Here is a 27,899-nt window from a genome sequence, read left to right as displayed (position 1 = left end):
AACGTCTAGTTTTGTTTTCTTCTACTTGCACTCCATTTTTCTGGCTGCTCTCTTAAGGGCCCGAGTGTGCTCGTTGTACCAAAGCGTTGGACTATTTTCTTTAATCTTCTTTAAGCGCAAAGGAGCAACTGTGTCTAAAGTGCTGGAAAAGAGAGAGTCAAAAGTTTCTGTTGCAATATCAAGTTCTTCTAAGCTATCTGGGATGCTGAGGAGATGAAACTGATCAGGAATATTATTAATAAAGCAATCTTTAGTGGCAGAAGTGATAGTTCTAACATATTTGTAACATGGAGTCGGCTTTGCAACCTATCATGATTTATCATTTACATTAGATAGTGTTACGTTAGAAATTACAAAGAGCTAGAACAGAACAACCACATTCCAACCACAACGACATTAACGGACAAACTAAAGTACAAACTGAGGGCTAGCTATACACAAACTAATCATGGGTAAAACAGGACAGGTGTGACTAAATCAATGAACTAATGAGTAAGAAACTAACCAGGGGTGCGTTTCCCGAAAGCATCGATAGCCAACTATGGTCGCAAGTTCCCTCGTAACTCTATTAAAGAGTTCAATGGACATTGCGATGAACTTGCGACCATAGTTGGCCAACGATGCTTTCGGGAAACGCACCCCAGAAGCGGGAACAAAGGAAACAGGATCAGAAAACAGTGCGAAACCAACTCAATCTCAAACAGATCAAACATGACAAAACCTTAACAAGTATTATGTCTCTAAAGCTTTGGTGGCAGTAACTTTTGGAACATTGATTTGATTTATTTGAAGTGAGCAAGATATTAACTGATTTAACAACTTTATTGCTTATATCAACCCAAAGAGGAAAGAAGAAAGCTAAAGAAGAATGAGAGACTTGAGGGAATTGCCCAAGTAGTGATATCTATTGAGTGAACTGTACCCAGAGTTACAGAGTGTTTCTTGTGGTAAAACAGAATACATCAGGAGAAACACACACTCACAATGTGAATATACACAAAGTGCATTTTTGCACTTGCAGTTTTTATTTTATTTAATTTTTACTTATTGATACTGGTTCACCAAAGGAAACTAGCTCTAGTTTGCTTGTTAACAGTGGATTACAGTATAGGTATATTTCAAAACTTTCTGTTTTTGACTTTTGTCTAGGTCATATATGACAACAATAAATCAAAACCAAACCACTTAATATAACAAATATGAAATACAATAATTGTATACTTTTCCTGCCCTCTTGAAAAATTAAGGGGTACATTTTATTGAAATAGAACACATACAGTACAAGAATATGCATGTGTGAAACCTAAAAACTTGCAGTTAGAACAATGTACACAGTTGAATGTGACTCCTGTACGTTAAGACAATACAGTGACATATTATTTGTGTTGTTACTCTCAATGGCAACTTTCATATTCGTTAATTACTTTGTTATACTCAACCGTCATCATTAGAGTGTATGAGAAGATTTTTATTTTAGAAATCTGCCATGTTATTTTAATGAGAGAAGACTTTAATTTCTCACATTTGCTGATTTATCATTGAACTCAAATTTATAAGCTGATTTTATTTATAAAATCTCTGTATCATATAATTCACACAGTTTAAATTTTGATACTTCATTGTGTCCCCTAAAGAACTCAAGCCCAGGATAGAGAGGCTGAGTGAATGTGGTGTGGACTTTGTGAATGAGGGTCATTGTGTCAGAGACGCTGTAGAAGGACAGAGTTCCTGCACTGTGATCCACATACACTCCTATTCTAGAGGAGCTGGAGACTACAGGGAGTTCAGTCAGTTTGTTATTGTGCCAGAATGAGAAACTGGAGTCATAGTATGACAAACTCCAGGACTGATCATTACATCCAAATCTACATTCATTTCCATGTCCTTTCCTACTGATGCTCTGATATGACACTGATATACCCATCTCACCACTCCACTCAACCTCCCAGTAACAGCGTCCACACACACTCTCTCGACACAACACCTGAGGATAACCATCAAATCTGTCTGGATGATCAGGATACCGCTGGACTTTGTCAGTGAATTTAATCACTCTGTTCTCTTCAGACAGATGGAGCTTTTTATTCACCGAGTTTAAATCTGGAGTGAGTTGATGAGAATCTGATTGAGACAAAGCATATAATCAACATGTAATTCAGTATTTTAATCATTAAAATAATACTTTTACTTAAAATATTTACTTTAGTTTTTATGGACAGTAACACTGTTAAAGTGTATGTTTGTTTGTTAATAGAGACTTACACTGAAGGAACTCCTCCCTGGTCTTGGGTTCAGTAGGAATAATCTCAATGTATGTTACTATGGAAACCAACAGATCTTTATTATAATTCACATGCTGTATAAAGAGAAACTATCAAAACCATGTCACATACAGTTATTGATATGCGTTGTATGATGAATTAGTGTTTTACCTTTGTCAGATATCTTCTCTATTTCCTCTCTGCAGAAATGCTCCAGTTTCTCTCTCAGAAGAGACACAGATTTACTAACATCGTCAAAAGAGAGACGAGAACTGACAGTGATGCTGGACGAGTCTGTAGATCCAGGAGGGACAGAGAGAGACTGGAAACTCTACACAGACACAAAGACACAATAGAAACAGCAGCTAAAGACACAGAATCATTTTATAGGAAACCTTCCTAAAGACACTTGTGACGATGTTCAGATGTTATGGGAAGAAGGAGGCGGGAACCGGCGAACATTCAAACATATTTTAATGATAAAAATAAAACAAATACAAAACGAAAGTAAAAGACAGCAGCCCCTCACGGACGACTACTGTCACAATAAAATAAAACAAAACACAACACAAATTCAGGCCTGTCCTCTCTCGCTCTTCACTGTCGTCGCTCCTCCTTTATGCTTCCGCTCCTCCGTGAGAGATACGAGACCGGTGTGTCGCGCAGGTGTGGCTCATCATTAATCACGCCACCGGCCTCGTGCCGCTCTCCCACGGCCCTCGGCCTCGTCCTGCTCGCCACAACACTGTCCTGTTTGTCAGATCTCTGTTACCTGGATGAATTGAATGTTATCATCTGTGTGTGAAAGCTGCTCCAGCTCAGTGTCTCTCCTCCTCAGATCCTCAATCTCCTGCTCCAGTCGCTCCAGTCGTTCTTCAGCTCGACTCACTGCAGTCTTTTCCTGGTCTCTGATCAGCTGTGTCACCTCAGAGCGGCTTCTCTCAATGGAGCGGATCAGCTCAGTAAAGATCCTCTCACTGTCCTCCACTGCTGCCTGTGCAGAGCGCTGTTAGGACACACAGAGACGCATTAGAACCAGTCCATTCACTCAGCTCTTACTGGTCCCTCACACTGTTCCCCACAGTGGGCTTCAGTGGGACTGAAAGAGCTCCAGCACTGGCTCCTCACGGACTGACTGGAGGAGAGTCCTAACTGAGTCTGAAACAGCTCTTCCAGCAGTTCTTCTGCTCTAAACTCACCTTGTGAGACTCTACAGCCTCTCTCAGCTCCTCAAGCTCCTTCTCTCTCTCCTCAATTCTCTGCTGGTATTTTCTTTGCATCTCACCCAATTTTCTCTGCAGGAATTAAAAATAATCCCCACCTTATATTACTGCATGCTAAAAACAAGTAAAACTCTGTGTGAGTTTAATATTTTCACAAATCTAAATAGCTGCAAAGAAGCTATATTTTTTTTATAATGATCTTCATTTATATAGCTGTTAGGGGGTAATTCAAGTCATACCTGTTTCTCAGTCCTCTCTGCTGCAGCTGACACAGTGTCATGGTTTTTGTGTTCATCCATTGTACACAAATAACATATACAGTTTTGATCAGTACGACAGTAAATCTCCAGCAGTTTCTCATGTTGAGGGCAGATCATCTCCTGAAGTCGTCCAGTGGCGTCCATTAGATTGTGTCTTTTACTTTTGAAGAAACTCTCATGTTGTTCCAGATGATTTTGACAGTAAGAGTTCAGACACACCAGACAGGACTTGATGGCTTTGTTTTTGTCCCCAGTACAGACATCACACTCCACATCTCCAGATTCAGTGTAACACTGAGCAGGAAGAGCTTGTAGTTTTGTCATCTTAAGTTTCTTCACCACTTCAGCCAGCATGGTGTTTTTAGCTAAAACAGGTCTTGTAGTGAAGGTCTGTCTGCACTGAGGGCAGCTGTAGACTCCCTTCTGATCATCCTGATCCCAGCAGCCTGTAATACAGATCATACAGTAACTGTGTCCACAGGGAATGGTCACTGGATCCTTCAGTAGATCCAGACAGATTGAACAGTTAAATGTATCCCGAGACCATAAAATACTGGCGTCTGCCATTTTGTTGTGTAGAGAGGTGTAGGCTACAACTGCATAACTTTCGTTTTCTCCGAACTGAGGCGTTTCCTGTTTCTGTATTTAAGAAACGTGTGCAAACAGGTTCCTATAATATAATGTCAACTGTAGAACATCATAATAGACAGACCCAGGCAGACAAGAATGCGAAGCTACAGAGAGCTAATTTTATAACTTTCTAACTCTTGAAAGAATTAAATGTTTATGCAATGGGATTGATATGGTAGCCTACATGATTTAAAGAATACAGTTGTGATATACTATTTAAATACTACTGATATTTGGATCATGTACACTAGTGAAAGAATACGTACTAGTAACAAAAATAGATCATTTTAATAGAGATTTTAATAATAAATGTAAAAACGGCTTGCCTTGAACATCCACTAGATGACAGTGTCGTACAGGAACACAGTTTTCCAGCGTGTAAAACTGTCGTGTTCCAGTAGAGGGCGCTCTAACACACTGGAATTTTCCATGTTCTGCTTGTTCGTGCCAAACGCATGATACAGCACATTCTAGCGCCCAGACCGCTCTGACAGTAATGCAATATCATTCAAAAAAAACATCTCTTCATGCTGATTACAAAAGTCTCGAAAACACTCATATTCAACCCTCAGATAAAGCTAAAAACAGATAAAGATGCTTTAGCTATACCTAGGCTATACATGTAAAGTAATTTGCTATAGAAGTTAAGTGAGGAAATTTGGAATTTGGTTGTGTTTGTTTTCTTCTAAGAGAGTCGAAAAATAAGCAGATCTAGCCGTTTTTAAGGCTTTTCTGTATGCAATTGTTCTCTTTCTCCACAAAATCTGAAAAACGTCTGGTTTTGTTTTCTTCTATTTGCACTCCATTTTTCTGGCTGCTCTCTTAAGGGCCCGAGTGTGCTCGTTGTACCAAAGCGTTGGACTATTTTCTTTAATCTTTTTTAAGCGCAAAGGAGCAACTGTGTCAAAAGTGCTGGAAAAGAGAGAGTCGCAATATCAAGTTCTTCTAAGCTATCTGGGATGCTGAGGAGATGAAACTGATCAGGAATATTATTAATAAAGCAATCTTTAGTGGCAGAAGTGATAGTTCTAACATATTTGTAACACGAAGTCGGCTTTGCAACCTATAGGCTAAATTAAGTATACACGAGACTAGATAATGATCTGAGATATCATCGCTCTGCTGCAGAATTTCAACGGCATCAGCATTGATTCCATGTGATAATATTAGATCTAAAGTATGATTATGACAATGAGTGGGTCCTGACACGTGTTGTCTAACTCCAATAGAGTTCAGAATGTCTCTAAATGCTAATCCCAATGCATTTTTTCGTTATCTACATGTATATTAAAATCACCAACAATTAGGACTTTATCTGCAGTAACTCCGATAAAAAATCGGCAAATTCTTTGATAAAGTCTGTGTGGTGGCCTGGTGACCGTATACAGTAGCTAGCACAAATGTCAAGCGCGATTTATCATTTACATTAGATAGTGTTACATTAGAAATTACAAAGAGCTAGAACAGAACAACCACAACGACATTAACGGACAAACTAAAGTACAAACTGAGGGCTAGCTATACACAAACTAATCATGGGTAAAATAGGACAGGTGTGACTAAATCAATGAACTAATGAGTAAGAAACTAACCAGAAGCGGGAACAAAGGAAACAGGATCAGAAAACAGTGCGAAACCAACTCAATCTCAAACAGATCAAACATGACAAAACCTTAACAAGTATTATGTCTCTAAAGCTTGGTGGCAGTAACTTTTGGAACATTGATTTGATTTATTTGAAGTGAGCAAGATATTAACTGATTTAACAACTTTATTGCTTATATCAACCCAAAGAGGAGTTGGTAGATATGCAGTCATGAAAAGAAGAAAGTAAAAGAAGAATGAGAGACTTGAGAGAATTGCCCTGGCAGTGATATTTATTGAGTGAACTGTACCCAGAGTTACAGAGTGTTTCTTGTGGTAAAACAGAATACATCAGGAGAAACACACACTCACAATGTGAATATACACAAAGTACAGAGAGATTTTATTACTCCTACTAAAGCTGATAAAGTAAAATATTCTTTGATGTAGAAATATGCATGTTTTTTTTTTTTTTTTTTTTTTTTAACTTATTGATACTGGTTCACCAAAAAGACTAGCTCTAGTTTGCTTGTTAACAGTGGATTACAGTATAGGTATATTTCAAAACTTTCTGTTTTTGACTTTTGTCTAGGTCATATATGACAACAATAAATCAAAACCAAACCACTTGATAATATAACAAATATGAAATACAATAATTGTATACTTTTCCTGCCCTCTTGAAAAAATGAAGGGCTTCATTTTATTGAAATAGAACACATACAGTACAAGAATATGCATGTGTGAAACCTAAAAACTTGCAGTGGGATACAGCTGGGTATTATTCAGTTCTGCTTAGTCCAAGTGATTTTATAAAACCCTTTTTAGAACAATGTACACAGTTGATTGTGACTCCTGTACGTGTGAAGACAATACAGTGACATTATTTGTGTTGTTACTCTCAATGGCAACTTTCATATTTATTAATTACTTTGTTGTACTCAACTGTCATCATTAGAGCGTATGAGCAGATTTTTATTTTAGAAATCTGCCATGTTATTTTAATGAGAGAAGTTCAGTATTGATTAGAAAATGAAACACTTCAATTTCTCACAGTTGCTGATTTATCAAAGAGCTCAAATGAATAAGCTGATTTTATTTGTAAAATCTCTGTATCATATTTATAATTCACACAGTTTAAATTTTGATACTTCATTGTGTCCCCTAAAGAACTCAAGCCCAGGATAGAGAGGCTGAGTGAATGTGGTGTGGACTTTGTGAATGAGGGTCATTGTGTCAGAGACGCTGTAGAAGGACAGAGTTCCTGCACTGTGATCCACATACACTCCTAGTCTAGAGGAGCTGGAGACTACAGGGAGTTTAGTCTTTTTGTAATTGTGCCAGAATGAGAAACTGGAGTCATAGTATGACAAACTCCAGGACTGATCATTACATCCAAATCTACATTCATTTCCATGTCCTTTCCTGCTGATGCTCTGATATGACACTGATATACCCATCTCACCACTCCACTCAACCTCCCAGTAACAGCGTCCACACACACTCTCTCGACACAACACCTGACAATGATCAAATCTGTCTGGATGATCAGGATACGGCTGGACTTTGTCAGTGTATTTAATCACTCTGTTCCCTTCAGACAGTACCAGTTTTTTATTCACTGTGTTTGAATCCGCAGTGAGTTGATGAGAATCTGATTGAGACAGAGCATATAATCAACATGTAATTCAGTATTTCAGAGAGCAGGTGCTTTACACCTGACTGCATGTGAGTGAGTGTCACTGTTATTGACATCATAAAGCTGTGTGTGTGTTTGTGAATGAGTATAAAGCATTATAAAAATGAATAAGACTATAATAAAATTATTCTTATTATTAAGTACTTTAATTTCATTTGTTGACTATTTAACTGATTTGAATAAAGTCTCATGTGAAACAAGAATTTGTATTGTGTTGTTTTTGTTCATATTTATGTATTTTATGGAGTTTATTTTGCAATTTTATTATAGAGTGGGTTAAAACTTGTTTAGTTTCAGTATGTTTGTTTGTTAATAGAGACTTACACTGAAGGAAATCCTCCCTGGTCTTGAGTTCAGGAGTAGGAATAATCTCAATGTATGTTACTATGGAAACCAACAGATCTTTATTATAATTCACATGCTGTATAAAGAGAAACTATCAAAACCATGTCACATACAGTTATTGATATGCGTTGTATGATCTACAAAATATTACAAAATTACATTATATGCATTACCTATTTCGCTCATAAAAGGATGAATTAGTGTTTTACCTTTTCCAGATATCTTCTCTATTTCCTCTCTGCAGAAATGCTCCAGTTTCTCTCTCAGATGAGACACAGATTTTCCAACATCATCAAAAGAGAGACGAGAACTGACAGTGATGCTGGACGAGTCTGTAGATCCAGGAGGGACAGAGAGAGACTGGAAACTCTACACAGACACAATAGAAACAATAAAAGCACCAGCTAAAGACAGAATCATTTGATAGGAAACCTTCTTAAAGACACTGTGCTGTTTGTCAGATCTCTGTTACCTGGAGGAATTGAATGTGATCATCTGTGTGTGAAAGCTGCTCCAGCTCAGTGTCTCTCCTCCTCAGATCCTCAATCTCCTGCTCCAGTCGCTCCAGTCGTTCTTCAGCTCGACTCACTGCAGTCTTCTCCTGGTCTCTGATCAGCTGTGTCAACCCAGATCGGCTTCTCTCAATGGAGCGGATCAGCTCAGTAAAGATCCTCTCACTGTCCTCCACTGCTGCCTGTGCAGAGCGCTGTTAGGACACACAGAGACGCATTAGAACCAGTCCATTCACTCAGCTCTTACTGGTCCCTCACACAGCCTGTTCCCCACAGTGGGCTTCAGTGGGACTGAAAGAGCTCCAGCACTGGCTCCTCACGGACTGACTGGAGGAGAGTCCTAACTGAGTCTGAAACAGCTCTTCCAGCAGTTCTTCTGCTCTAAACTCACCTTGTGAGACTCTACAGCCTCTCTCAGCTCCTCAAGCTCCTTCTGTCTCTCCTCAATTCTCTGCTGGTGTTTTCTTTGCATCTCACCCAATTTTCTCTGCAGGAATGACAAATAATCCCCACCTTATATTACTGCATGCTAAAAACAAGTAAAACTCTGTGTGAGTTTAATATTTTGACAAACCTAAATAGCTACAAAGAAACTTTATATTTTTTTATAATGATCTTCATTTATATAGCTGTTAAGGGATAATTCAAGTCATGCCTGTTTCTCAGTCCTCTCTGCTGCAGCTGATACAGTGTCATGGTTTTTGTGTTCATCCATTGTACACAAATAACATATACAGTTTTGATCAGTACGACAGTAAATCTCCAGCAGTTTCTCATGTTGAGGGCAGATCATCTCCTGAAGTCGTCCAGTGGCGTCCATTAGATTGTGTCTCTTACTTTTGAAGAAAATCTCATGTTGTTCCAGATGATTTTGACAGTAAGAGTTCAGACACACCAGACAGGACTTGATGGCTTTGTTTTTGTCCCCAGTGCAGACGTCACACTCCACATCTCCAGATTCAGTGTAACACTGAGCAGGGCGAGCTTGTGGTTTTGTCTTCTTGAGTTTCTCCACCACTTCAGCCAGCATGGTGTTTGTACCTAAAACAGGTCTTGTAGTGAAGGCCTGTCTGCACTGAGGGCAGCTGTAGACTCCCTTCTGATCATCCTGATCCCAGCAGCCTGTGATACAGATCATACAGTAACTGTGTCCACAGGGAATGCCCACTGGATCCTTCAGTAGATCCAGACAGATTGAACAGTTAAATGTATCCCGAGACCATAAAGTACTGGCGTCTGCCATTTTGTTGTGTAGAGAGGTGTAGGCTACAACTGCATAACTTTCGTTTTCTCCGAACTGAGACGTTTCCTGTTTCTGTACGTGTGCAAACCTTTTTTTACAGTCTATGGTGCAAACGGGTTCCTATAATATAATGTCAACTGTAGAACATCATAATAGACAGACCTGGTAGGACAGTGTAAGAATGCGAAGCTACAGAGAGCTAATTTTATAACTTTGTAACTCTTGAAAGAATTAAATGTTTATGCAATGGGATTGATATGGTAGCTGCATTAGACCCCGAAGCCGCCGCCAGGCGCCGCCATTTGCGCCATTTAGAATTTCAGCCGCCGCCAGCCAATAATTTCGTAAGCCAAATTGAGCCGCCATCTGATAAAGTTTGGCTGAGCCGGCTAGAATTATTTGCATCAAATAATAATTCTATCACATAGAGACATACACACACGAAATATAAACAATACATGAGATCTATTTTCTCACTGGATTCATAACAGCACAGTCTTGTGCTCGTTGCTACGATACACAGACTCACAGTGAATTGACGACCAATTAAAATTGCTCGTTTTCCGTACAGAAGAAGCGATGCATTTTTTTCTCGCACTGAGGTGAAATGGTGGAAAGAAGCAAGCAAGGTAATTTTGATCTCACTTCTCACATACTTTCCTAATTCCTACTTACTTTTTTTTTTAACTTAGGCCTACCCAGACTTTTGTTCAGGGCACGGTTGCACAAACACCTGAATCAAAGATTGATGTTATGAACCAAATATTCTGGAACGGAGATTTATAGCACTGAACGTGATATTACTGCAGTAACAAACCACCGTTTCTAATTCACGACGCATGCTTCAGTGTAAATTGAAGTGAAATGTGCAAAACTTTGTCCAAAATAATACTGATGTGTTTATATTAAGGCGAGACACGGCAGGCATCGTTTTTTTTTTTTTACTGGTCAATTTTGAGATTTTTGGATATTTGTCTTCAATAACATGTCTTCTTTCAGACTTGTGGTGAAAAAAAGTCCGAAATACACATTTAGGTCTTTATTTTACTACACTTCGTCTGTTTGCGTCTGTAGATTTCTCATAAATTCAACAAAATTTTGCGTTCTTAATCAACATACTTCTCCGCGATCTCTGCCGTCACCCTCTCACATGCACCGTTAGGAAGCTCTCTCTCTTCTGTACAATTCTGTTGGATCCAAATATGGATCACTTGCTCCTTCAAGGTGTAATATGATAAGCTTCATCCATGATAATGCCAAGTTATTGTATACAACTTAGCCTACATACATTTAGCCTAAACACAACACATTGTAGGCTATTTGAAAATGTTTAGTAGCATACAGACTACAAAATAAATATGTACATACGTTGTGAAAGTAAAATCTGGTGTTTTCTTTATTACATTGTATTGCATTTTGTAGAAATATAGTGTAAAATATAGTGTAAGCCATGCATTGCTTGGAAATATTGAGATCTAGTAAATCAGTATAACATAGACATCTGTAGACATGAAGTGGCAGCTTCAGCCATTTGCAGCTATGAAAAGTTTGGCGGCTGCAGCAGCCATTTAGGTTTTGGCTGAGCCGGCTAGCCAGCCAATAACTTCATCAGCCAGCCATTATTCTCAAAACAAATGGCTTCGGGCTCTAAGCTGCATACATGATTTAAAGAATACAGTTGTGATATACTATTTAAATACTACTGATATTTGGATCATCATGTACACTAGTGAAAGAATACGTACTAGTAACAAAAATAGATCATTTTAACAGAGATTTTAATAATAAATGTAAAAACGGCTTGCCTTGAACATCCACTAGATGACAGTGTCGTACAGGAACACAGTTTTCCAGCGTGTAAAACTGTCGTGTTCCAGTAGAGGGCGCTCTAACACACTGTGGAATTTTCCATGTTCTGCTTGTTCGTGCCAAACGCATGATACAGCACATTCTAGCGCCCAGGCCAGACCGCTCTGACAGTAATGCAATATCATTCAAAAAACATTACTTCATGCTGATTACAAAAGTCTCGAAAACACTCATATTCAACCCTCAGATAAAGCTAAAAACAGATAAAGATGCTTTAGCTATACCTAGGCTATACATGCAAAGTAATTTGCTATAGTAGAAGTTAAGCGAGGAAATTTGAAAGAGAGAGACAAATAAACAGAAACAAGTATGCTGAAAGATTTTAGTTTTATTATTTTTGAGATAACTGACTGAAACCATCTTAAAACAGATTAAGCTTGTTTGCTGGTCTTTGATGATGTTTAAACTGTTTCCCAGTTAGGCCCAGCTGGTGTTAAAGCAGTTTAGCTGGTTAGCAAGCTAATCTCCCAGCTAAGACAGCCACCAGACCAGACCAACCAGGCTTGGAGATCATTTAAGATCAGCAAAGCATCTGGTTAAGAATGTGTGCAATACAACATTTTCAGATAAAACAAATTCTTGAAGGTCACACTCACAGGATCTGTTCAAAAATACATTTACATTCAAGTGTGTACTTGTGTTAGTGTTGTGCAAAAAATGTGTTTGCACAAAAAAATGCATACGCATTTTTTTAGGATTTCAAAAACTTGTCTAAATTATTTAAATGGGGATATTTACTGTTTTTATATACAGCTAGTTATACATACTACATCCTAAAAAGACATAAATAGAGCTTCTCAAAATTCAGGTTTGACCATGTGGGAAGATCATATACATTTACAAAAATATTTTATTAAAAATAGATGTCAGCGCTCTGTACAGTGTTAAAGAAAGGCAGGGCATACAATCTGTTATATTAACATCAATCTGTAAAGTCTAATTAAGAGGTTAATTGAAAACATAAGCTATTTAAATATCAAACCAAATCCATTTTCCGACCAGACTATATAAAATAGTACAGCATCAAAACACAGAAACATGATTGGCTGTAAGTGAAGATGAATTCATGATGACTAGCAGTCTGAGAAACAGAAGATACACACACACAGGCATCCTAACAGCTGAAATATGAGTTAGTGCCCCCTGTCTGACTTAGAGAACCTGCACTTTTATTACTCATAAATGGCTCTTTACTTCCATACTTCACTTCTAATATTATAATAAACAATGAAAGATAAATTCATTACTGAGATAATATACAATATTACATCAAAAGCAATATTTGTGATGCAAGTAAAATTCACAATTCATAATGTTACACCATTTTCCTTCCTTCACCATGCAAAATGTACTGTTCCTCACATTTTATGAATTGGAGCACAGATAAACAAAGCATTGAAGCTGAAGTGTGTAATTTCTCTTCCTCTAGCATCACAAAACGGATTAGAAAAAATTAACATTTTCAAAAAGGTAGCTCCGCCTCAAACTCACTCCATTGGTTGATCCAAAGATGCTATTTTTGGGATGCTCAAACAAACAGAGCAATCAACCTACAAATGGCTAATTTATAGTTTGTCTGCATATTAACATACACTTTATATTACAGACATGAGGAAATTGACAGAGAAGTGCTTATGCATATTTTTCTTACTTGTACACTCTAAATAAAAGTGTGCTGAATGAATAAAAGAAAATCTGCGTGATTTAATAGAAATAAAGGGAGTTAAGAGCAGCCTTAAAGAGAGTTAGCCCCAAAATGAAAATTCTGTCATCATTTACTCACCCTCATGTCATTCCAAACCTGTATGACTTTCTTCTGCGCAAAACAAAAGAGGATATTTTGAAGAACTGGTTTTGTCTAGATAATGAAAGACAATGGGGGTCCAAAACAACACTGGACACCACTGACATTTTTTTAAAATGTCATCTTTTGTGTTCCACAGAAGAAAAATAGTGCACACAAAATTAAAATATTTGGGTGAACTATCCCTTTAAGAACTTACATCAATATTATGTAATCATCAACATTATGTCACGTTTCTTGGTGAAGTTATGGGTCACTGTTACAATCAGCCATGAGCTCATGCCTGTTAATAAACAACTTAAAATAGTTCATTCCATCCAACACATAATTTCACCGATATAAAAACTACTATGTGGAAACTGGTGTTTAACACTGCGCACATAAACAGCATAACCTGAATCTGGAATCTAGGCAGAAAACGAGAAAATAGAGATTTCTGGGGTACTACATTTACTATTTTCTTTATTAAAACCATAATTTATCAAATAAATATTGAAATGTACAAATGTGATTGAAATCTAATTTAAATATACATCCAATAAACTGCTTAAATCACCTGGATTCAATCAGACTTACTGAAGAGAAACTCACTACAAATGTAACCTGCTGCATCAATTAATAAGTATATAACTCCATTATTTTATGTTGCTTCAAATGGGCTTACAGCGTATTTTCTACATATTTATGCACCAAGACTGTAAACATGCTGCTTATGTGCGCAGTGTGCAACCAGTTCACATCTACTCATCAAACTTAGCTTTTTCTGATTCCAACTTAAAGTAAAGCTCATACATTTTTCCACACATATCAATGAAGAGTTCCAGTTTTTTCGAAGCACGGAGGACAGGAATAATATATGCCAATCTTAAAATGTATGTGTGTGTGTGTGTGTGTGTGAGAGGATAAAATGCAGACAGCAGTAGACCTCAGCATCCTCAAAGCAACGTTAGCAACTTCTTATAAAAACATTTGGCTAAACAAACGAGCGAAAACGATCAAATCCAGGCGGTGCGACAGAAGAAGAGAAGAGACAGGTAGTTTGTGTATCACACAGTCCTTGCGCAGTGTTTGTGAGGGCTATTCTTGCTTGTGGCAGTAGATGTCTTTGAGAGCTTTGAGCTCCTCTATGAGAGTCTTGTTCTGGTTTTCCAGCACAGCGACGCGATTCTCCAAACACTTGACATATTCTTTCTTCTTTCTGCGACACTCGCGCGCCGCCTCCCTACAACACGCAAATAAAGGGTCAAACAGGAGCAGGCTCAAAGAGATAGTTAAGCCCCAAAAAGAAAAATGCCCGAGTTGAAGCACATGCACACATTGAGACTCAGGTGTGTGTGTACCTGTTCTTCATCAGGCGGACTTCCCTCTTGCGTGTGGCCTCCTCTGCATTCGGCTGTGGGCTGTGCATGGCCCCCGGCGACGCTGCCATGACGACACCTGGTGGTAACCCTGACGACGGGGAGCGGATCTGATACGCTGGCATGTCTCCTGTGGCAGCTACATGCACAAATAAACCAAAATGCATTATATATTTTGACAGATGTAAGGGTAACATTTTAAAGTTTGGCTGTGTACATTAATTTACAGTGAAATTGGTTACACAATAGTTGACAACATGAACTAGCAATGAACAATACATTTACGTCATATTAATCATAGTTAATGTTCATTTCTACATACATGTTAACATTAATGCATTAGAAACTAAAATGTACAATAGTATATTTAAAAAATTAAACTGATTTTGAAATTAAATTACAAAAAAAAAACAAATGTAAAAATTATTGTTCATGGTTAGTTTATGTTAGCATTTACAACTATATTGTAAAATGTTACCAATAATTTATGGTCAGTGATGCAACATACAATATTTTGATGGTTTAATCTGTATCTGAAAACTCATGAATGAAAAATGTAGATCAGTAGTGATATACTGTATATCCTTAGGACGTAAAATATATAAAAAATAGTGTATAATTATTTATTATTGATAATAACAATAATTTGATTTATTTATTGTATAATTATTATTATTTCAAAACATATGGAAGCAAAGAGCTGAGTAAATCGTGAAAATATAATAATAGTAATCATTATTTGTGCAATTCTGGTTATGGTTTCATCTGCAAAAGGTTTAAAACTCATAAATGAAAAGTGTAGATTAGAGATGATATATGGGCTTGAGCTGAGACACCAAATAAATAAAAAATTAAGTGCATAATTCCATGTTAAATTATAAGTGAATAAAGTAGTTTAATTTATTGTATAATTAAATGTATAGGTTCATATAATTCATTATTATTGACAATAATTATACTCAACAACAACAATTACTATTATTAATTTTATGCATTATTATTATTTCCAAACATATGGAAACAAAGAGAAATCACAGTTGTTATCTTGAGAAAACAGTATGTAATAATAATAATAATAATAATAATCATCATCATTATTTTTGCAATTCTAGTTCTGGTTTAATCTGAAAAATGTTTTATCTGTGTCTAAAAACTCACGGATAGAGTAAAGAGGCACATAAAACTGGATCTAACCAATCAGCTTTGACTTCTATTTTGTTGTAATCAGGTTTAAAAGAGCAGGTCTAATTGGACTCATTAGTTTATGTAATAAATCCAAAACAATAACAACGAACAGAGCAGTTATATAAAAACTATAACATCCACCCACACAAACAACATTAAAAGTACCTGAAGTAACATTCAAAACCCCAAATATAAGTATAAGGTCACGGGTGCAGTACAGACAGTTTTAATGCAGCTATCAGTCAATGTTCCCAGCAGTAAACGTCCTTCAACAGACTGGATATGCCTTGACTTAACGTGCATGTGTGTGTGTGCGTTTGTTATCAGACAATGTGACAAAATGCTGATGTCACTGTGTGCGTCGTTGCCCAAACCCCCGCCCCATTCCCTCTCTCTCTCTCTCTCTCTCTCTCTCTCTCTCCGTCTCGGCTTCGGCAGGCTTCCAGGAAACAGACTGACGTCAAACAGAAAGCTCCTCCCTCCTCCCCCCTCATTCTCTCTCTGCTTTTGTCTGCCTTTCTCTCAATGATTCATGTGTGTGAATAGACAGGCAGATTTGCAGCCTGATTTCGTAAAACAGGAGCATGTCAATGAGTGTTTACGACTGAGAAGAAAGTTTCAACCACATAAAAGGAAACAAGCTAAAGAAGCCCGAAAACAAGTGTCCTTCCGTCTGATGTCCCACTTTCTCAGAGTGTTTACAAACTTTCGCACATAATATAACTTCTGTTTATTTTTATCAGTTTTGTAGGATTGTAATATTCACTATATTAAATGTTATTATTAATAATCTAATATTATATTCACTACATTACTTTTGAGATTGTTGACATTTTCTGCAGAGACTACTCCATATAAAAAATGTAAACAGCATTTCATAATTATTATTGTTTAGTTTTATGTTTATAATAATTACTATATTTAAAATTATTATTATTATACATCCATTATTAATATATAAACTCATATTAATTGAGACTACATGGAATATAGAAACATTTATTTACTATACCACATAATTTAAATTTACAAGTAAAAGGCAAAAAAGTTAAGAAGCAACTACATAAAAACTAAATTAAAGTTTAAATAAGTACCAATATTCACTTAAAAAACAATACAAAGCAATGTCTATTTCATCATGCTACCAGCTTATTTACCAAATGGCAAAATACAGAACTTCATAAATGCATACAGCATATATACATTAGCATCACTGACTTTTCCCTCATAAAACACACACATGCACACACATCTCTCTCTCTCTCACCTGACTCGGTCTCTTCCCCGGTCACTGCCATCTCTATGCTGTAGTAATCCAGTTGTGTTTGTCTTTTGAGCACTATCTTCTGTTTCGTCTTTATTTCCTCTAAAAACTCTCTCTTCCTTTCAGCTGGTTCACTGAGTGAGTTTCTCTCTCATAGACTCTCTCTGACTGTCTGAGTTTGAGTTGTGACACTTAATGTTTTGCCATTAACCCTCCCTCCCTCTCTCTCTCTCTCTCTCTCTCTCTCTCTCTCTCTCTCTCTCTCCCTCCCTACGTCCTTCTCTCTCTCTCTCTCTCTCTCTCTCTCAGTCAGATTACAGGTTACTATTAAGGGCATTGACATCACTATGACATCACGGCAGTCTCACAGGGAAATAACACACTCCCTCTGGAGAATGCCCCCCCCCACACCCATGCGTGTGTGTGTGAGAGAGAGAGAGAGATTGAGAGAAAGAAGACACTAGGTTTGTGATTAAACTTCTATGCTTAAATTTATGGCCTGAGGAACATTAAAACAACAAGTCTAACAAGTTTCTGCAACTGCATGGAATTTAAATGTTTAAGTTCATGGTAAAATGGTAAAAGAGAGGGGAAGAAGACAAGAGAAGGAGGGATATGTTATTGAGTATGTATTTTTAGAACATGGTGACGCAAAAGCATTGCAGCTCAAACAAAAGGATACTGTGCCCATTTCACCTCATAACACTACACAGGCATCTGAAATGGTCATCTACACACACACACACATAGAGACTCACATGTCAGTCGTCATATTACTCTGTTTACATAGATGAATATCTTTAAGGATATCTCTAAAGGCCTATCTGTTTCAATAGGTGGGAAATCATTTGAAACAATCTATCTATTCTTATGATCTATTCTGCTCAGAGCTGATGTTTAAATGTTCCATCTTTGTCAATATTACAATTTTACCAGGAGCAAAGTATAAAACATTTATTTTTAGTTACTTTTATTGAACTAACGAACACAAAAACATTAGAATAGTCACTTTGAGGAAAAAAATGTTAATGAACACAAACACTTCATCCTCTCTCTATTCATTGCTATTAATTTTTTTTGCAGTAAAATTATTTAAACCCTTAAAATAAATAAAACTTGCTTTAGGAAATATATACACTACTGGTCAAAAGTTTTAGATCGGTACGATTTTTTATGTTTTTAAAAGAAGTCTCTTCTGCTCACCAAGGCTGCATTTATTTGATAAAAAACAATAAAAAAAAACAGTAATATTGTGAAATATTATGACAATTTAAAATGACTGTTTTCTATTTTAATATATTTTAAACTGTAATTTATTCCTGTGATCAAAGCTGAATTTTCAGCATCATTCCTCCAGTCTTCAGTGTCACATGATCCTTCAGAAATCATTCTAATATGATGATTTGATGCTCAAGAAACATTCATTATTATTATCAATGTTGAAAAAAGTTGTGTACAAATTGTTTTCAAAATTCTTTGATGAATAGAAAGTTCAAAAGAACAGCAGAACATATAAATGTCTTTACTGTAACTTTTGATCAGTTTAACTCATCCTTGATGAATAAAAGTTTTGATTTATTTTATTTCTTTCCCCCAAAAATTCTCACTGACCTCAAACTTTTGAACGGTAGTGTATATTCTCTAATATTCTCTGAAAGCTCATTTTAAAATATCTCAAGGATGTTTAGATATTTTACTGAAAATCAAGACCAAAATACTGTTTAAGAAAATTATTTTTGCAATGTTCAACACAGATACTTTACCAGGGTTTACCAGGGTATCAGGGTACTTCTATTATTATTGTTATTTAGGGTAATATTCAAAAAAACATTGGATTTCCAACCAATAGTGAGTGGGTTCACATGCTGAAACTCTTATCTTTGCAAATCAAGGAGATTTTCAACCTTATTTTGTAAATGTCATTTCACAAAAAAAAAACCTCACTTCCTACACAAACTTGACTGCAAATCAAACTAGATTCCCACAATGCAACGTGTATATTTATTGTCCTTCCACGATCAGGGCCTGCTATCAGCTAACAGCTCATATACACACTTTGCTGAAATTACAACAATTTTAACGTTTTGTAAAAGATTTTTAACCTCTTTCTGTCTGTCTGACTGACTTCAGAAGAGATGTGGTTCAGATTAAAGCTTTTAAAGATGTTTATAAAAGTTCCAGTGTCTTACCCTGAACGAGCACCTGTCCAGCACTTAGCAGTAGCTGTTGGCCAGGGTCTCCAGGCTGGGGGCCGTACTGCAGGATAGTGGCCCCAGGCTGGGGTGTGGCGGGGCTGGGAAGAGTCAGAGCCTGAACCCCTTGCAAGGCCTCTCCTCCAGGGCCGGCCAACTGTATCGCTCCACCCTGAGTGATTGCAACTGCACAGACACAAAACAATAAGATAGTTTATCTTCAATTTCCCAAACACTTGCTATAACAACTGATAAGAGTTTCATAAATTTGGGAAACATTTGTGCAGTATCTAATGTGTTGCTGTTTCGTAAGAAAGGGCTGATGAACAACAAAACCCTTCATTTTAAGGGTAATAACTTGAATTCACACGTCATGCCACACAATGTGATAATTATCTGAGCAATGAACTCAGACGTACTGTATTGCCCTGAGCTGGTCTGGTAGATTGAAGATGGTGCCGTCACCGTAGCAACACTAGAGGTGGGCGGGGCTTCTTCCTCAACTTTCTCCTCTTCCTCGATCTTTGGCACAGCAGTTACATCTGATGACAACTCATTAAGAATTTTCCTGAAAATGCATTTGTAAACTAAAACATCAGTATCTGTCACGAAATGTCAACACATTCAGACAAGAACTATCATGTGTGCGGGTTTCTGGGTATTATTGGGTTTGGAGTATTTTGTTGTTGACTCCAGGGATGAAATGAATGATGTCAAGTTATGAGATATCTGATTGGCCACCAGTGTTTTTACGTAGCTAATACTATCAAAAATAATTTTCGTTAATTAAAATAAAGCTGAAAAAATCTATTATAAATATTAAATGAAACACTTTAACCAAAAAAAAAAAAAAAAAAAAAAAGTAAATAAATAAATAAATAAAACTTAGAAATGCTGCCTTGTTTTATCTGACTGAATTTCAATCATGACAACTCTTGGAATAGTAATAGTTTTAGCAAGTTATTGAACATGTTATGGTCTTGGCAGGCTAGAGCAAGTATGGACTTGCTACTGCTAATAGATACACAGACTCACTGCTGTGAGCATGTAAGATATGCTGCTGCTGCATAAATGGATATGCATAAATCCCGTAGCAGATCTAGGCAGGTGGAGCTGGGGGAGGTGGAGGGTTTCAGAGGAACTCTGATAATGCGCTGCAGGACTAGCTTACAGCAAACAATGAACCAGACTATTTAAATGTTGGGCAAGCAATCTCATTGGCTGCAGGATCAGCAGAGGCCAATCAGCTTGTGCCATGCGCTAATGATATGACTGCTCGTACAAGACCTGTCATCCTGCACCCTCTAGAGTTTCATGACGGAACTAGATATTAAATAAGTTGAAGTTGAAGTATTAAATGACTAAAACTCAATAAAAATTTATTAAATTTAAATATGTTTAAAAACCAATAAAAATGACAAAAGCACGTTAAATTACTAAAACTTAAACTAAAATGAAAATCTAAAAGTAAAAGCTAATTCAGTAATAGTAAAAGCTAATAAATATTAATAAATACTATAATAGTTTATGAATAATGCTAAAATAACACTGTGTCGTTCAAGAATGGATCTCACCTATAAGACGGGCGTCTGGACAGAATCTCCCTCCTCTTTTGAGAATCGGATGGTGTTGTACTTGGGCCACCGGTATCAGAAGCTACCTAAAAACATTTAAACACACATATGTACTCGCCTTAATGCCAAATGAGCCTTTAAAAGAATCACATGTGGAGGGGAAAATTTCAGTGAATAACTACTTATATTTCTGGGTGTTCTTTACACACATCTTTAGTATTAGCTCAGCAGTCATAGAGACTATATAGAAAGCTTTTTCGTCATTTTAAGGCTTCATTGAATGAAAAAATGAGGATATTCTTTCAAAATCCATCTTTAGTGCTTGATGAAATATGTATTTTACATATGGGTGTCACTATAGATAACAATTGTGCCAAGTGACCATGAGTTTTCCATCTTCTCCTGAGCTGATTTGTTTTGTCTGACGTGGGCTTTGTGTGTGTGTGTGTGTGTGTGTGTGTGTGTGTGTGTGTGTTACCAAGAAGATCAGATGCATTGACTCTCACACAAATCTCATTACCGCTCTATACAGCTACTCTCACTCTTCTTGTTACTATGTCAATCTGCTTCTCCTTCATCCCATTGATCCCAGGATGAGTAAACGTGCCCTGTGATTGGCTACAGCTCTAACTGCCCGCAATGTGATTGGTCAGCCTCTCCAGGTGATGAATAACAGGTAAATGAATAACAGGATTGTGCTTGAATGGCTCACAGAACAGCACACATTATGGTTTAATAAGTCTGGACTGTATAGATGGTAACTTTTCCTAAGGCTTATATTTACAACAGTCCTGTACAAATGTATTACATACATAAAAAACCTGTATGTGTGTACCTGCACAGTTTGTATCTGAGGTGACTGTATAACAGAGGGCTGTGTTGTCTGAATGACTCCCTGCACATGCAGTGTCTGTCCATCAGGTAATGACACCACAGCTACACCCTCGTTCACCTGAGAGAGACAGACAGAGGGTAAGACATGTCTGAGGCTGTTTAACCCAGTGTTGTTACTGTTCAATTCTGTCATCATTTACTCATTTCTTTCTTCTGCTGAACACAAAAGATGGTAACCACTGACTTCCATAGTATTTTTTGGTCACACTTTAGATTAGGGTCCAATTTTCACTATCAACTAACTGTTAACTATGACTTTTGCCTCAGTAAACTCCTAATGACTGCTTATTAATAGTTAGTAAGGTAGTTAAGTTAAGTTCAGGCATTGGGTAGGATTAAGGGATGTAGAATGGTCTCTAGAATTAGAAATGGTCATGCAGAATAAGGCATTAATATATGCTTTATAAGTACTAATAAACAGCCAATATCCGAGTAATATGCATGCTAATAAGCAACTAGTTAACAGTGAGAATTGGACCCTAAACTAAAGTGTTACATATTTTTTTCCAACTATGGAAGTCAATGACTACCGTCCACTGTTTGATTACCAACATTCTTTAAAATATCTTAACAGAATAACAGAAACTCATACAGGTTTGGAACAACTTTAGGGTGAGTAAATGATGACAGAATTTTCAACTTTGGGGGAACTATCTCTTAAATAAAATAAAATATATTAGATTCAACAAAAACTATAAACTAACTGAAATACAATAAGCAACTAACTAAAATAAAATAAGTCAAGTCAAGTCAAGTCAAGTGTATTTATATAGCGCTTTTCACAATACAGATTGCATCAAAGCAGCTTCAAAGCATTAAACCAAAATAACACAACAAGGTTGTTTCTAGTGTAAATTTATTGATTGATAAAATTAAATTAATATCCCCAAAATATCCCCAACTGAGCAAGCCAAAGGCAACAGTGGCAAGGAACCGAAAACTCCATCAAGTGACCTAATGGTGTCCTAAAACTCCATCAGGTGACCCAATGGAGAAAAAAAACCTTGGGAGAACCCAGGCTCAGTCGGGGGCCAGTTCTCCTCTGGCAATAAGTTTAATTATAAATACTAAAATTGCAAAATTGGCAAAAGCACATTACAAACAAAATCTAAACCTCAAACTAAAATTAAAACAAAAAATATAAAAATCAAATCAAATTCAAAATATTAATAAAAACTTTAATAGTGTATAAAATACTAAAATAACACTTGTTTAACACTTAATACAATAAAGTCATATTTTGCACAATCTTTATTTTTACATTTAGTCTGTAAATATTGCAGTCTAACAACACACATAAGTACCATAATATTACCATGTTTTTTATGGTATTATCATGTTATTATTCAAAGTAACTTAGAAATCCACATTAATACCACGGTATATGAATATGATAGTCAAACCATATTTTTTCTATGGTTAGGAATGTGTATTACAGTGTCGGTTTAATTGTAAATAAGATTTTGAAACATTTTTCAAATGGTGGTGGTGGGTGAGGAGAGACTCCTGTCCTGAAATGATTATAAAGTGCTTTAGGTGTACAATAGTAGATAAATTCTTCATTCATTCACTTTCCCTATAGTTTATTCAAACATTAATGTATGTGTGTTCAGTTTGGCATGATCTTTATATACAAAATGAAACAGACGTCATATCTGTACCTGTGTGAGTGAGTCAGAATCTGACTGTATCTCACTTGTAATTTTCTCAGTTGCACTGGCTTCCTGTTGCGCTATGGTTGCAGTTTCCATGGCGATCGGCCTAGCGACAGAGCAGAGAGGAAATGCACAGTCAGCGCTCTTTACAGTCATACGTCACAAGATTTTAAAAAGCCTAAATTGCATTTGATGCAATAATCCATCATTTCAGCCAAAGGTTTGCCAATCGAGTGGTCCAAGATGTGAGGCAATAAAACTGTTCGTTGTTAGTGTTTGTGTTGATATGTACAGTATATGTTTTCTGAGACTTGTGAAGCAGTTTCTTATTTTCCACAGTGGATTTTTCACCTGCTGACAGTGTAAATGGCCGTTTTAGCCTTATATACAGTACCTGCATCAGGGTGAATTGTGAAACATACCCTTCCACGATCTTGTGAGAAATGAAAAATGCATGAAAAAAAAAGTTAGAACAGAGGGCCAAAGCTTCAATAATATCTACCAATGGACTACTTGCACAACTACTTCTGTGTTCTAGTTAGTACATATCGGGAGCGTTCAGCGCACCTACATACATGAGAATGCAGATTATCACTATGTTTTATGGCTGCCAATAGGGGTTATGCGGAGCGCCCAGCGTTTGAACCGGAAAACAGGTCTAAGCATTTCTGCTTTTCATGGCTGCCAATTGATCAAAACAATGAATAATGATCTCTGTATTAATTATCTTGAGCCTGCCAAAATGTTCCTATAAATGTATTTTCTTTCCAACTGTGCATTCTGAATAATAAATAGGCTAAATATATTTATCCACTAAGCTGCAGCAGTCCTATATGCTGGTCTTCTCATTAACAGTGTTTTTCTCTTTCTGACATTTCATACCTGTTGGGTTTACATTTTGAAATGAAATTGACTATTAAAAGGATTGCTTGTGTGCGCTGGTGTTTATTCCAGTCTTTAAAATAGCTGAATGAATGAATGCTCGCGAGGTGCCTGTAACAATGTTAAATAGGCTAGGCTATTTAATCAATAACGTACACAGCATAGAAGAGAATGACAGTCAACTACTTTGAATATTATAGCATTTTGGGCATAAACATGTACATAGTGAAAAGATTGACATTGAAAAATGACACAGAATGATTAAAATATTTAATCCAAATAAATAAATGTTTGTGGTTCGTACTGATGTTATTCATCTCTTCTCATACACTTCAGCGTCCCGGTGAAATCATTTTTCTCAGATCGGCTTGGGCTGGATTAAAACTTCATGTTCCGATAAGTTTGGAAAATTCTGCACACAGAATATACCTTTTCCTGTCAATAAAAATTGCCACATTTTTAAATCTGATTGCGGACACTCATTTTAGGTGATGTTTGTTCAACCACTCATTGACCACAGTACATTGAAAGTAAACATAACCGGAAATAAGTGAGACGTACTATTTCCAAACGGAAGTGCGTCACGAACCTCAGTGCAAGTGGTCCATTGGGTTTGATTAGGACAGAGGGACTTTAAACTCTAAAGAACTTGAAGGGAAAACAAATTAATTTTCATACAATACTGCAAGAGTTAAATTGCTGCAATTAAGCATAAACAAAGAATTCTAAATAATGGAAATAAAAATTATAGGTAAAAAATTTATATGTAATTTAATAGTTGTTTTTTATAGGGTAATTAAAAATTGCACGTCACGCACACAAAAACGGAGCGCGCTCTAACGGCCGCGTGCACTTCCTTATTTTCTCGGAACAGTGCACAAACTTATCAACTATTCTAGATAGCAGACTAGTACAATTTATGAGGAAATATATTTTACTCGATTGCTTTAGTAGTTTATTCGAGACTGTTCCTTCCTATGTTGATTTATGGCTGTTGCATTATGTCAGCGCTCTCTTAACTTCTGTTTCTTCTGACAGAAACAAACGCGCGCAAACTTTGAACAGCTCGCGCTTATGTAACAGCAAACGGTGGCACGAGGATATGACATAGGCTACATTTGAAACATTCATGGGCTCACAAATAAATACAGCAGTAAAGCAACTTGCAAACTTTTTAAGTTCTTTAGGCAAGCTGTGTACTGTATATACTGGCACATTCCTGGATCAAGCTGCGTCATTCTCCACAGGCTCATTTAATTTTTAATATCGCCCACCCTGAATTGAATTTGCTTTCGTACTTATGTTATGTTTCAGCTTAACTCTGACGAATAGTATAAACATTTAGAATATGAAATCTGCGCGTTTTTCGTTGTTCGAAGGTTTATTTTCTTTTCAACAGCTAGTTTAGCGCTGTTTAAACTTGGAGCCGCGTCCAGACAGATTCGCCTCGCGCACATATTATATTTGAGAAACTAATATAACAGTAGCTACATGTCATGTTCGTCTTGCTGCGCTCATCTCCAGGTCCTCTCTGGCGGCAGATCGACATGCCAGCAATAACTTACCCGAGTTTTACGTAGAGTCTCGTCACTCGTTACGGGTGAAGAGGAAGCCCGACTCACTGCACACGTAGAGCCCACGTCAGCTCTGATGATGCGCCTGGGAAATGTGAACAATGCAGCCGGAGGCCCCTACAACACACACACACACACACACACACAAACACACACATGCTGGGCGGAGCCTATAGGCGCTGAGAGGCCGCTGTCACCCACCAAATGCCACACACTGTCCTATTTGCTAAAATTAATTTATTTCCATAATGAAGTAATGCATTTGAGACTTAAATTTGATAATAAAAATGATTCGAATTTAATAATGAAAAGTGCTCCAGACTGATAAGACTTAGCCTACCTAAAGATGAATCGAAACAACTTTATAATCAATAAATAAAAAAACAAAACAAAATATAAAATGTATCATATTTCAGTTATTTTAAATATATTTAAATAAAATATAAATAAAGAAGTTTGATGAAGTAGCGCCATCTTGCGCTAGAAGAACGACATCATTTCTCAGTTCTCACACACAGTAGATATAATATAATTTGTATAATGTTAGACAGACAGAAAGCTATAAATAAACAGACATAGATAGATAGATAGATAGATAGACAGACAGACAGACAGACAGACAGACAGACAGACAGACAGACAGACAGATAGATAGATAGATAGATAGATAGATAGATAGATAGATAGATAGATAGATAGATAGATAGATAGACAGACAGACATACAGATAGACAGACAGACAGATAGATAGACAGACAGACAGATAGATAGATAGATAGATAGACAGACAGACAGACAGACAGACAGACAGACAGACAGACAGACAGATAGACAGATAGATAGATAGATAGATAGATAGATAGATAGATAGATAGACAGACAGACATACAGATAGACAGACAGACAGATAGATAGATAGATAGATAGACAGACAGACAGACAGACAGACAGACAGACAGATAGATAGACAGACAGACAGACAGACAGACAGACAGACATACAGATAGATAGACAGACAGACAGACAGACAGACAGAGATAGATAGATAGATAGATAGATATATAGATAGATAGACAGACAGACAGACAGACAGACAGACAGACAGACAGATAGATAGACAGACAGACAGACAGATATATAGATAGATAGATAGATATATAGATAGATAGATAGATAGATAGATAGATAGATAGATAGATAGATAGATAGATAGATAGATAGATAGATAGATAGATAGATAGATAGATAGATAGATAGATAGTTTTAGTTGTTTGTTGCAAGCGATTGCCACTTTGAGGTCGTAATGTAACATGCTGCGCAAAGAACTCACAAGTCAGTGTTGATTGCATTTGTTGGAAACTATTTGCCAAATTTGTTGGACTGGAAACCACACCGATAACTGAAAAACAGGAGGAGGCCACTGACTATGTCAGCGAAAAGCAGATGCTCATCCATAAATGATGAGTCACTGTAGACTCCACCTCTGGGATTCAACAAAGACAAAACTTCATGGCTTTAAACATGCAGACAGCAACTCACAGAACTGACTCTGTGTGTGAGAGGGTCGGTAGAACGGTTCTCTTCAGTGCTTCAGTTCTTCAGTAATAGATCTAGCATCTGCTCACCGTGCCTTATACGTAGATCAAAGCATGCGTTCGTAATCCTACAGCTGTTCCACTAAAGCTTCCCTCAACTGGGTGTGTAGAACTAATCTGAATCAGGCCCTGAGTGTGTTTTTGTGTTCCCAATGTTTCTATTTTAGTACAGCTTTGTCCTACAAGCAGAAAGTTAAATCTGACACACACAAATACATAAATATATGCACAACTGTCCATATGTCTGGAAGCTAATGTCCACATGCTGACACTGACAAATGACAGGAGTGATTTAA

At 36.9% G+C, this 27,899-nt stretch overlaps 3 protein-coding genes across 7 annotated transcripts; all 3 read right to left on the bottom strand.

The window, feature by feature from the left end:
• Positions 1 to 985: 985 nt before the first annotated feature.
• Positions 986 to 4,373, bottom strand: LOC311086387 (tripartite motif-containing protein 16-like). The gene is made up of 6 exons (XM_084119263.1): positions 3,724 to 4,373; positions 3,461 to 3,556; positions 3,034 to 3,267; positions 2,433 to 2,592; positions 2,263 to 2,319; positions 986 to 2,121 (listed from the first exon to the last, which is right to left on the bottom strand). Exons 1-6 carry the CDS (start codon positions 4,309 to 4,311, stop codon positions 1,568 to 1,570), a joined length of 1,689 nt encoding a protein of 562 aa, XP_083975389.1. The 5' UTR covers positions 4,312 to 4,373; the 3' UTR covers positions 986 to 1,567.
• Positions 4,374 to 6,233: 1,860 nt separating this feature from the next.
• LOC311086388 (tripartite motif-containing protein 16-like) lies at positions 6,234 to 9,816 on the bottom strand. Its single transcript, XM_084119264.1, has 6 exons — positions 9,170 to 9,816; positions 8,906 to 9,001; positions 8,475 to 8,708; positions 8,212 to 8,371; positions 7,982 to 8,041; positions 6,234 to 7,612 (listed from the first exon to the last, which is right to left on the bottom strand). The coding sequence occupies exons 1-6, from the start codon at positions 9,755 to 9,757 to the stop codon at positions 7,080 to 7,082; spliced, it is 1,671 nt and encodes a 556-aa protein (XP_083975390.1). The 5' UTR covers positions 9,758 to 9,816; the 3' UTR covers positions 6,234 to 7,079.
• Positions 9,817 to 12,458: 2,642 nt separating this feature from the next.
• On the bottom strand, positions 12,459 to 26,166 carry crema (cAMP responsive element modulator a). 5 transcript variants are annotated; one of them, XM_084119268.1, is made up of 9 exons: positions 26,000 to 26,166; positions 23,947 to 23,985; positions 23,559 to 23,658; positions 21,839 to 21,955; positions 21,004 to 21,089; positions 19,849 to 19,997; positions 19,427 to 19,615; positions 14,771 to 14,927; positions 12,459 to 14,652 (listed from the first exon to the last, which is right to left on the bottom strand). In XM_084119268.1, the coding sequence occupies exons 3-9, from the start codon at positions 23,646 to 23,648 to the stop codon at positions 14,508 to 14,510; spliced, it is 933 nt and encodes a 310-aa protein (XP_083975394.1). In that variant the 5' UTR covers positions 23,649 to 23,658; positions 23,947 to 23,985; positions 26,000 to 26,166; the 3' UTR covers positions 12,459 to 14,507. The 5 variants fall into 5 exon arrangements, with proteins under 5 accessions (XP_083975394.1, XP_083975395.1, XP_083975393.1 ...); XM_084119269.1 differs by lacking the exon at positions 23,947 to 23,985 and having other exon boundaries at positions 26,000 to 26,164; XM_084119267.1 differs by lacking the exons at positions 23,947 to 23,985; positions 26,000 to 26,166 and having other exon boundaries at positions 23,559 to 23,852.
• Between the last annotated feature and the right edge of the window lie 1,733 nt (positions 26,167 to 27,899).

The sequence above is a fragment of the Abramis brama genome (assembly GCF_963993115.1).
Source record: "Abramis brama genome assembly, chromosome: 7".
NCBI lineage: Eukaryota > Metazoa > Chordata > Actinopteri > Cypriniformes > Leuciscidae > Abramis > Abramis brama.
The sequence above is the reverse complement of the archived record's forward strand: the minus strand, read 5'-3'. Positions and strand labels throughout refer to the sequence as shown.

Coding starts and splice junctions, on each gene's coding strand:
- LOC311086387 (XM_084119263.1), bottom strand. CDS start 4,311: ATGGCAGACGCCAGTATTTTATGGTCTCGGGATACATTTAACTGTTCA. Junction 3,557..3,723: donor CAGAGAGGACTGAGAAACAG/GTATGACTTGAA, acceptor TAATTCCTGCAG/AGAAAATTGGGTGAGATGCA. Junction 2,320..2,432: donor AGAGAAGATATCTGACAAAG/GTAAAACACTAA, acceptor TGGTTTCCATAG/TAACATACATTGAGATTATT.
- LOC311086388 (XM_084119264.1), bottom strand. CDS start 9,757: ATGGCAGACGCCAGTACTTTATGGTCTCGGGATACATTTAACTGTTCA. Junction 9,002..9,169: donor CAGAGAGGACTGAGAAACAG/GCATGACTTGAA, acceptor TCATTCCTGCAG/AGAAAATTGGGTGAGATGCA. Junction 8,042..8,211: donor AGAGAAGATATCTGGAAAAG/GTAAAACACTAA, acceptor TGGTTTCCATAG/TAACATACATTGAGATTATT.
- crema (XM_084119267.1), bottom strand. CDS start 23,708: ATGACTGTAAAGAGCGCTGACTGTGCATTTCCTCTCTGCTCTGTCGCT. Junction 21,090..21,838: donor CTCAGATACAAACTGTGCAG/GTACACACATAC, acceptor AAATGTTTTTAG/GTAGCTTCTGATACCGGTGG. Junction 14,928..19,426: donor TGGACAGGTGCTCGTTCAGG/GTAAGACACTGG, acceptor TTGTGCATGTAG/CTGCCACAGGAGACATGCCA.